The sequence below is a fragment of the Chiloscyllium plagiosum genome, chromosome 25 (genome assembly GCF_004010195.1).
Source record: "Chiloscyllium plagiosum isolate BGI_BamShark_2017 chromosome 25, ASM401019v2, whole genome shotgun sequence".
Lineage (NCBI taxonomy): Eukaryota > Metazoa > Chordata > Chondrichthyes > Orectolobiformes > Hemiscylliidae > Chiloscyllium > Chiloscyllium plagiosum.
In genome coordinates, this window is record NC_057734.1 from 49,653,839 (window position 1) to 49,664,895 (window position 11,057).

At 44.7% G+C, this 11,057-nt stretch overlaps 1 protein-coding gene across 1 annotated transcript in view; it reads left to right on the top strand.

Annotated features, from left to right (window-relative positions):
- Nucleotides 1-11,057, top strand: part of LOC122562431 — an 85,027-nt gene that overhangs the window by 57,478 nt on the left and 16,492 nt on the right. Inside the window, exons 7-10 of the mRNA XM_043715288.1 lie at nucleotides 3,028-3,174; nucleotides 4,737-4,864; nucleotides 5,652-5,833; nucleotides 8,464-8,549. Of these exons, the coding sequence (XP_043571223.1) occupies nucleotides 3,028-3,174; nucleotides 4,737-4,864; nucleotides 5,652-5,833; nucleotides 8,464-8,549 (543 nt within the window). The remainder of the gene's footprint in view (nucleotides 1-3,027; nucleotides 3,175-4,736; nucleotides 4,865-5,651; nucleotides 5,834-8,463; nucleotides 8,550-11,057) is intronic.

Here is an 11,057-nt window from a genome sequence, read left to right on the forward strand (position 1 = left end):
GTGCCAGGATGGGAGGGTGGGTCGTAGGGGGGCGTGGACCTGACCAGGTAGTCACGGAGGGAACGGTCTTTGCGGAAGGCGGAGAGGGGTGGGGAGGGAAATATATCCCTGATTGTGGGGTCTGTTTGGAGGTGGCGGAAATGTCGGCGATGATTTGGTTTATGCGAAGGTTGGTGGGGTGGAAGGTGAGCACCGGGGCGTTCTGTCCTTGTTACGGTTGGAGGGGTTGGGTCTGAGGGCAGAGATGCGGGATGTGGACGAGATGCGTTGGAGGGCATCTTTAACCACGTGGGAAGGGAAATTGCTGTCTCTAAAGAAGGAGGCCATCTGGTGTGTTCTGTGGTGGAACTGCTCCTCCTGGGAGCAGATACGGCGGAGGAATTGGGAATGCAGGATGACATTTTTGCAGGAGGTAGGATGGGAAGAGGTGTAATCCAGGTAGCTGTGGGAGTCGGTGGGTTTGTAGAAAATGTCAGTGTCAAGTCGGTCGTCACTGATGGAGATGGAGAGGTCCAGGAAGGGGAGTGAGGTGTCAGAGATGGCCCAGGTAAATTTAAGGTCAGGGTGGAATGTGTTGGTGAAGTTGATGAATTGCTCAACCTCCTCGCGGGAGCACGAGGTGGCGCCAATGCAGTAATCAATATAGCGGAGGAAGAGGTGGGGAGTGGTGCCGGTGTAATTACGGAAGACCCTGTCTACTTCTTTGTAAATCTTTTCTGAAGCCTTTCAAGTTTAGCAACATCCTTCCTACAGTAGGGAGACCAGAACTGAAAGCAGTATTCCAAAACTGGCCTAACCAATGACATCGTCGACTGGATCCGTTGCACCCGATGTAGTCTCCTCTACATTGGGGAGACTGGACACCGACTTGCGGATCGTCTCCAAGAACATTTCTGGGACACCCACACCAACCAACCCCTGGAGCCCGAACACTTTAACTCCCCTTCCCACTCTGCCAAGGTCCTGGGCCTCCTCCATTGCCAAACCCTAACCATCCAACGCCTGGAGGAAGAATGTCTCATCTTCCGCCTTGGGACCCATCAACCACACAGGGTCAATGTGAATTTCATCAGTTTTCCCATTTCCCCTCCCTCCCCCTTTTCCCAGATCCAACCTTCCAACTCGGCACCACCCTCTTGAACTGTCCCACCTGTCCATCTTCCTTCCCACTTATCTGCTCCACCCTCCTCTCCAACCTATCACCTTCCCCCCCCACCTCTATCCACCTATCACATTCCCAGCTACCTTCCCCCCAACCCCACCCACCTCCCATTTATTTCTCAGACCCCCGGCCCACAAACCTCATTCCTGATGAAGAGTTTATGCCTGAAATGTTGATCCTGCTGTTCCTCGGATGCTGCCTGACTTGCTGTGCTTTTCCAGCACCACACTCTTTGACTCTGATCTCCAGCATCTGCACTCCTCACGTTCTCCTTATTAAATTGTCCACCACCATTCCCAAATAGATGCGGCAGGACTGCACCATTGGTTGAGGGATTGCTTAGTTCAGTGTATCACTTGCTGCTTGTGCTATTTGGATTGTAACCAGCCCTGTTTGATATCTTCACGAGGCTGACACCTTATTTTTAAGCATACTTTGTACTGCTCTGTCATGCACTGCTGCACTCTGCATTCAACCAGGATTGATCCCATGGTTTGATGATAATGGTTGAGTGGGGTATATACCTGGCCATGAGGTTGCAGATTGTGCTAGCGTACTACTCTGCTCCTACTGATGGCCCACAGCACCTCATGGATGCCCAGTCTTGCGTTACTAAATCTATTCAGAATCTGTGCCATTTAGCATAATGGTTGTGTCCCACATCACGATGGATGGTATCCTGAATGTGAGGCTGGAACGTTGTCACTTTCAAGATTGTGCAGCGTTCTCTCTTAGCGATATGGTCAGAGACTGACACACGTGACAGATTGCTGAGGATCCAATCAAATAGGTCTTTTCCACTTTTTGATGCTCTCACCACTTGCCCAGTCCAATCGAGTAGTTACGCCCTTTTGGTTTCAGACAGTATTCATGCTCGTCAGCCAATCCTGATGGTGGCCATTGTTGCGTCCACACCCACATCCCCATCGATACTGCGTTATGTGTTCTTGTCACCTGAATGTTTTCTCCAAATTGATGTTCAACACTGAAGAGTATGATTCACCAGTCAAATGCATAGGAGGCAGATTAGCAGATGGATTGGGGGCTGGGACATTGTTTGTAATTTATGATTCTGTAGAACTGTCACTTTGTCATTTGGCTAGTCTGTGAGACTATTTAGGATCGCTCTCTTAATTTTGGCACAAACCCCAGATGTTCGAAGGAGAACTTTGCAGGGAACAGTGTTGGGATTTGCCATTGTCATTTCCAATGCTGAAGTTGATGCCAGGTGACCTGTCAGGCTTCATTTCTTATAGAACGTAGAACATACACCAGTATAGCACAGTACAGACCCTTCGGCCCTCAATGTTGGGCCAGCCTTTTATCCTACTCTAAGATCAAACTAACATGCGTACCCTTCATTTTACTGTCATCCATTGTGACTATCCAAGAGTCACTTAAATGTCCCTAAAGTATCTGATTCTACTCCCACTGCTGGCAGTGCATTCCAAGCACCCACCACTCTCTGTATAAACAACCAACCTCTGACACCAAACTCCCCACTGATATGTCGAGCCCTAAACACTGAAATCCATTTCGTAATCCTTGGTGCATCAGTACACGGCCAGGAGAGCCTCAGGTGGAGGTTCCAACTCTTTTTGAGCATGTTCCTGCTGGTTTTGTCACTGTAATTCCCATATGAAGTCATTCCACCCTGACACCCCTTGTTTTTGGTCACCTTACACGTCAATCTTTGCAGAGTGTCACCATCTCATGGCCACCTCGCAAATTGAACAGGCTCATGGTTAGCTGATTTCATGGTTCTTGGTTGTCGGTGCTGGTTTTCCTGATCATGCCTCAAACACTATCTGAGTGGTTATTGAATGTTCAAAAATTTCTCAGATCATTGCTTTCTACTTAAATAGATGGCATTTTAACGCTTAAAGATTTGAAAGAATACAAAGCTTCCATTATGGTACCACTGAATGTTTCGGTGGGTGACTACGTGATGTACTTCCCACCTCTGCCATCCAAGGGAATCATTCTCTGCCTCATCCTCAACATACTGAAAGGTATGGTTAACAATTAAAGTACCTATGTATCTGTCTTCTCATTTAGTTCTGTTGTTTTATGTTGTCTCTGTTTATATATCTGTGTACTTGTCTAGCTGTTTGTCTGTGTTTCCACAAAGTTTCTCCTCATATGGTGCCATGGAAGATCTGTGAAAACCTCAAAGACACGACATTAACACAACTGACCCAAATTATCTGCAGTTCTCTCAATCAGTTCAAGGCTAATGATCACGAGAAATTCCCTTCAAATTCTGTTGCTTTACTCTTCCTGCTTGGTGCTGTTAAGCCTATTGTTAATGTGATACAGTGGGAGCTTTACTCCATTTCAAACATATGCAGTATGTGTCCTGTCACTGTTTGTCGGGACATTGTGCTGGAAGCTTCTCCTGTGCATCTAAGTTTACCTGCCCCAGGGAGAGTTTGATGAGGACAGTGGATTTGGAGCTTAACTCTGTGTGTAGCCTGTGTAGCGCAGAGGGGAGAGTGGGCCCAGCTATTCAAGATGGTGGCACCAGCACGCCAGGCCTGTCTGCTCCAGGTTGGCCAAATTCTTTTTATTTCTTTCTCTCTCTCACTCTCTTTTTTTCTGTTTCTTCTTCTTTTCTTCATCTCCCTGATGGTGTGGGGAGGCTGGAGCAGTGTTGGTGGTGACCAGAGCAGGGATTCATGGAATTGCTGACAAGGCGTTGGCTGCAATGGTGGCAGAGCAGGGACCCCTGGCTGTGGTAGGTCTGGAGTGGGGGCCTTGCATAAGTCCCAGAGCCATGTTTGAGACCCCGGTTGATGAAGATGAATTCTATTTAATATTTATCTTTCTATTCTTTTGTACCTCAAAATGGCGCCAGATTGTGGCAACAGATTGGGCGGCACGGTGGCACAGTGGTTAGCACTGCTGCCTCGCAGCGCCAGAGACCCGGGTTCAATTCCCGACTCAGGCGACTGACTGTGTGGAGTTTGCACGTTCTCCCCGTGCCTGCGTGGGTTTCCTCCGGGTGCTCCGGTTTCCTCCCACAGTCCAAAGATGTGCAGGTCAGGTGAATTGGCCATGCTAAATTGCCCGTAGTGTTAGGTAAGGGGTAAATGTAGGGGTATGGGTGGGTTTCGCTTTGGCGGGTCGGTGTGGACTTGTTGGGCCGAAGGGCCTGTTTCCACACTGTAATCTAATCTAATCTAATCTAACTCTTTTCATAGTATCTCCTGAGATAAATGTGACAATAAATCATTTATTCATTCATTTTCATTCATATTTGGAATGACAGAGACACCAGTGAAGACACCATTTGTTTCCTATTTCTATTTTCCTGAAATAACTCTTGGGTTTTGTGATTTGGTGTGTATTGTGGTCATTTATTTCTTCATCTTTTGGCTTCTGAACCCAGCTTTGAATGCGAATTATGTAATCTGACATAAACATGTATAAATTCCACTGCTTAAAGAACTCATTGCTGTGTTTGGATATGCAAGTTCTTTACTTTTCGGCATTTATTCAAGGGATAAACAAGCAAATCTGTGTTTCCCTCCCAGTGAATTGAATGGTAACATTTTTTTCTGGCCTCCAACAGGTTTTAAATTTTCTGTTGAGTCTATGGAGGAAAATCAAAGGGTCCAGACGTACCATCGTATCATAGAAGCCTTAAAATTTGGAAATGGACTGCTAAGTAAACCGATGGATTCTAACTTCAACTCAAATGTTAGTGGCCTCTTTTTTTTTATCTCTGCGACTGTTGGCAAGGAAAGTTATTGCTGTGTGAATCTTGATTTGCTGGGTTGTTTGCTGTTTGCTGTTGAAGGTGATAATTCTTGCTGGAGTACAACTCCATGGATAAAAATGCTCAAGTTGACATTGTTCATATGTCAGCCTGGACGTTCTATTTCATTCAGTGAGTTGCATCCAGACAGGATGAAAACCCTGCTCCCCCACCGCCCAATCAGAAATCCACTAAGGACACCTTCCTGGAATGCTCATCAGGTGTACTAGCCAGGTGTGGGAAGCAACGCTAATCTTCCTCTTCTTAGTTTGCGAGCACTGAGACCGTTTATGCACACAGCACGATCAACAAATGCATTGAACAACAAAGCCCTCATGGCGTGGAGGAAAGAGGGTACTGTTTAGTGCCACATGGCATGAATCATTTACTCACCCAATTAGCTGAGTAGCTCATTGGAACCCTATTGCAAGGGGTATCTTGCATCTACTCCTTTTATAATATTAAAAGCTTAAATTTTCCCAATTCTGCATGTGTGTTCTTCTCAGTGATGTATTGTTTAAAACATATGCAAGTGAAGCATGGGATACTGGATGAGAAGTGAAAACCAAACCAAAATAGACAGCTTCAGCAGTAAACATTTCTCTGTAACATTCTGATGTATCATATTTCTCACCACAGGAGCCTCTGTTATACCACGACCTCTGTTGTGTGGGAGATAGATTTGCACAATGTTCCCGGCATAACTTCTGGTCTCTCTTTGTAATTCAGATATCTCTGCTGCTCTCAAATGGGTTTGCTGAGTCTATACGACGGCGTATTGATGATCAAGCCCATTCTCTGGATTACTACAACACTGACCATCAGGCACTCGACACGTACGGCACCAGTCACATTTCAGTGCTAGACAGACATGGCAATGCGGTTTCTGTCACTAGCTCGATCAATCATTTGTAAGTACAGATAGCCTTAGCCACATGATACCAATTTAATCATAGGCTGGATACCTGCCAGAGAATCCATCACATTTGATAGGTGTATAATCAGTACTTGGTGCTTGGAATCCAAACATAGTAATCAAACTATGTCACATGACCAAAAGCCTGTAATTCTTCTGAGCAATTCTTAGGGCAGCATGGTGGCTCAGTGGTTAGCACTACTACTCACAGCGCCAGGGACCCAGGTTCAATTCCAGCCTCGCGTGATTGTCTGTATGGAGATTGCACATTCTCCCCATGTTTGTGTGGGTTTCCTCCCACAGTCCAAAGATGTGTAGGTTAGATGGGTTGGCCATGCTAAATTGCCCATAGTGTTCAGGGATGTGTAGATGGCTCAGCCATGGCAAATCAGGGATAGAGTAGGAGGGGGTGAGTATGGGTCAGATGCTCTTTTGAAGAGTAGGCGTGGACTTGTTGGGCTGAATGGTCTGTTCCCACACTGCAGGGGTTCTATTCTATTTAATGTTAGAATCTTTACCATTTAACTCAGTGGTAATATTATAGAAAAGGAAATAAACTCAAATCATTTTGCTAGTGCTCTATTAATATACATGAAATGTGTTGCTAAGTCAAAAGGCATAGATCTTTATATTTGAATCATACATTGAGCTGGTATCAAGCAACAGCTGTCCATAACTGTCTGACGAAATGAATGGTGTCACTGTGTGTCAGTTTTGGTACGGTTGATAGCATTTTTGTCTGGTTCACTGAAGGCTTTGAGTTCATGTTTCTTCCGAGAGACATGGCTGACACTTAATGCAGTACCGAGGGAGTACTGTGCTTGCTGAGGTGCCCTGTTCCTGGTTAAGGTGTTAAATTGATTCTCCATTTTCTTTTTCCCCAATGAACAGTAGGAGAACTAACCACGGAATCTTAGCTAATCCTTCGCCTCAATCAATGCCTGTTATGCAGATGGTCATTAATTCAATGCTATTTGCGGGAGTTTACAATGTGAACTTTGGCTGCAATGTTTCCTGCTTTGCAATGGCGGCGACACCTCGAAATGCTCCAATAATTCCAAAGTGTTTTGCTATGTCAGAAAGGATGTTCTATAAATACAAATCTTTCTTTCACAGGTTTCATAAATATATGAAGTTGATGTCCAAAATGATACAGAGTGCCTATAGGATTGGAAGTTAAAGAAGCATCTCTTTAATGAAAGTGTTGCAGGAAAACTATGCAGGTGTGAAATGGCAGCCACACTCAAGTCCAACAGGTCCCTGCCCCATCTTCTGCTGCCTGTATACCTCAATATTGCTTCTTGGGAGAGGATTTCTTGGAAATCCCATGAGGTGGACCTACTGCAGGCTTTATCTCCAGCACTTCTGCTATCTCTGCTGAAGGGTCAGGGTATGGGTGGACTGGCAGCCAGTCAAGCTTCTAATGTTATGTTCAGAGACAGCACCATCTGGTAATCGCATTGTGTTATTACTGCAGGCATAATGGTGCACAGAGTGTACATTCAAACATGTTTATGATGTCAAAAAGGTAACAAATTAAACAAATATCAGTCTGCTGCAAATATAATTTTGTAAATAAGATATTTTTGTTCCATTTCTCTTTACAAAGTGCTGAGTTTAGTCTGAGTGTAAGATAAATGTATAGTCACCATAGTCCAGCTCTCTCATTCGCGAGGGACAGCAGACAGTGAATTAACTTGAGGGTCACCTTGCCAATGGGGCAAGTGGTTAGGTGGAGAAGGTGGGACTTTCATAGTGACCTCAGCCAGTACAGGAATTAAATCCGCGCTGTTGGCATCACTCTGCATCGCAAACCAGCTGTCCAGCTAACTGAGCTAACTGATCCCCTAAATCTGAATATCTATGCTTGCTTATGGAGGAAACTGGGATTAGAGGTGATAGGGGTCCCAGTTGGGAGTTGGACCTAAATTCAGATGGAAGTTTGAATAAAAAATGTGATTAGCATCAAATATCAGTGGGGACAAGAAATTAGTACCTGAATTAAGATGGGGAGTGGGATAAGAGGGGAGGGTTGGGATATTATTTTGGCTGGAGAAACTGAGGCCTGCAGATCCTGGAGCTCAGAGTTGAGAGTGTGGTGCTGGAAAAGGGGCAGGAGAATCGACGTTTCGGGCATAAGCCCTTCATCCGGAATGCTGGGGGGGAGGGGGCCTAAGGGAGCTTAGAGATAAATGGAAGGGGGAGTGGGGCTGGAGGGAAGGCGATAGGTAGTAGAAAGTGGGAGTGATGTTGATAGGTTGGAGTGGAGGGTGCAGCGGAGAGGTGGGAAGGAGGATGGAAGGGTAGGACCGTTCAAGAGGGTTTCCTCGGTGGCTGAAGGGTCCCAAGCAGGAAGATGAAGTTTTCCTCCTCCAGGTGCCTGTTGGCTAGTTTCTCCAGCATCTGCGGTCCTCACTTTCTCTCCACAGATGCTGCCAGACTTGCTGAGTTTTTCCAACAATTTCTGTTTGTGTTTTTGATTTACAGCATCTGCAGTTCTTTGGTGTGTTTTTATAAGATGTAAACAAAGATACTTTGGGATGAAACTGGCTTCTAACTTGAATTGGATAAGTTTTAAGATAAGCTGAATTGGATAAGTTTTAAGATAAATTTTTGTTCTTACAGATTTGGTAGCATGATCCTCTCCAATCGTACAGGAATTATCTTGAATAATCAGTTGGCAGACTTTTGTGGCAGTTCACTTGTAAATAGTAAGTACAGTTGAAAGAGCTGTGACGATAGACAATAACTTGCATTTATCATAGATGTCAGCAGGATTTACATATCAGTCAGGAACAGGATTAAGCTGTTCATTCCATCAATCCTGCTGTACCAAGTAAAGATCATGGCAAAAATCCACGTCCACACTTACCCTTGATGGGCTCACAATGCCCTGCTTAATAAGAATCTATCTACCTCAGCCTTAAAATTATTCAAGAACTCTCTGCTATTTTTTGCTGAAGAACCTTTGAAAGACTTGCAATCCTCCGCAAGAGAAAAAAAATGTTTAATATCTGTTTTGAATAGGGAATCCCCACCCCTGATCCTTAAATAGTGTCCCCAAGTTCTAGACTTTCCCAGAGTGAAACATCTTCTCCACATCTACCCTGTCAAGTCCTCTCAGCAACTTATGTTTCAATTCAGCCACTCTAATCACAAGCCCAGCCTACCCAATTGTTCCTTTATAAGATAACCCACCCATTCCAGGTATTAATTTGGTAAGATGTCTTTGAACTGACTCCAAAGCATTTACATTCTCCTGGAAATAAATTGACCGATAATGTGTACAGCACTCCAGATGGGGTCTCACCAATGCCTTGTATTATTAATATAGTAGTAGAGGAATAACCCCTGTTCTTTTGTATTCAGTTTCTCTTGTGACAAGTGAGATTAGATGTTCTCCTAATCACTTGATGTACATTTATGCTAACCCTTATGATTTATGCCCTAGAACACCCAGGATCCCTGTCCATCTCAGAGTACTCCATAGCTCACTATTTCCATCATATTTTAATCCTAATTAAAGCAAAATACTACAGATGCTGAGAAAGCTGAAATAAAAACAGAAAGTATTGGAGAAATTCAGCAGGTCTGACAGCATCTGTGGGAGAAAATAAAACCGTTAATGTTTCAAGTGCATTTTGGACTTCAAACATTAATTTTTTTTCTGGCTGATGCTGCTAAACCTGTTGAGTTTCTCCAACTTTTATGGTTTGATTCTTCCTGCCAAAATGGACAATTTCACATTTGCCCACTCACTTAACCTACCTATATATCTTTTTGTAACCTCTTCACAACTTACTTTCATAGAATCCCTACAGTGTGGAAAGAGGCTGTTTGGCCCAACAAGTGCACACTGACCCTCCGAACAGTATCCCATCCAGAACCACATTTACAGTTAACCTTACACGTTCCTACACACTATGGGCAATTTAGCACGGCCAATTCACCTGACTTGCACATCTTTGGATAGTGGGAGGAACCCAGAGGAAAGCCACACAGACATAGGGAGAACGTGCAAACTTCCACACAGACAGTCGCCCGAGGCTGGAATCGAACCCGGGCCCCTGATGCCATGAGGCTGCAGTGCTAACCGCTGAGCCACTTTCCAACCTACCTTTGTAATGTCAGCAAATCTGGTAACCATGCATCCTGTCTTTTAGTGTTGATATGAATTGTAAACAGTTGATCCCCAGATCTTATACCTTCTAACACATTCGCTATGACAGATGCTAAATTAACTGCCCTGTAGTTTCCTGCTTTGTACCTCCCTCATGATTTGATTAAAATAGTTATGTTAGCTATTTTCAATCTAAAGGAATCAACCTCAAATCTAGTGAGCTTCAGAAAATTGCAACCAATACATCGGCTGTGTTGAAATCCATCAGGACCTGGGAAGTTATCAGCCAACAGCTCCAATAATTTACTATGACCTTGATTTGCCTGAGTTCCTCCTTTGCTTCCATTTCCTGATTTATTGCTGCTTCTGGAATTGTACCTCTAATCCTCAAGAGTAGAGGTGGGGGAGCGGGGTTGTGTGTTGGGGGAGTGACCTGCCAATTTGCATGTGGCTCATGTACTCATGCAGATTATATCACTTGAGGTTTTGCCTAGCTCCATATACAGGCTATACACAACCACTTTCTTTTTCCAGCCTGTATGATTGGTACCTACATTGACCATGCTAACTGGTATCTCCCCTCTCCAACTCCATGTTCCTCTCCAGCCCTGAGTGGACATCCCAAACATTATTACTGGGCAGGCAGCACAGCGAACTGAAAAGCAAGAGGGATAACGTGTAAGCCAGCCAAGATAACTGTTCCTTTTGAGTTTAATATTTTAAACACAGCTCCAGTAATAAGTGCAAGCCCAGGAAGAAAAGATTGAAGACTGAACCCAAAACTTTCACAGTCTGGGTTAAATTAGTTGAATGGCAGAGAGGGCTTGTGATGCAGGGGGTAATGTACATACCTCTGGTTCAGAAGCTTCAGGAACAAGTCCCACTTCAGGACTTGATGATCAAAGGGAGGTATATCATGATATGTGTAAATGGGTGGATGATCAGTTCGTAAACTCTTCTGACATGCCAATGGCAAGAATGGGAGATAAGTCGCTCTTCCTCCAGGCGTCATGTTGCCATGGTCTGGTGATGGAGGAGGCCAAGGACCTGCATGTCCTTGGTGGAGTGGGAGGGGGAGTTAAAGTGTTCAGCCACGGGG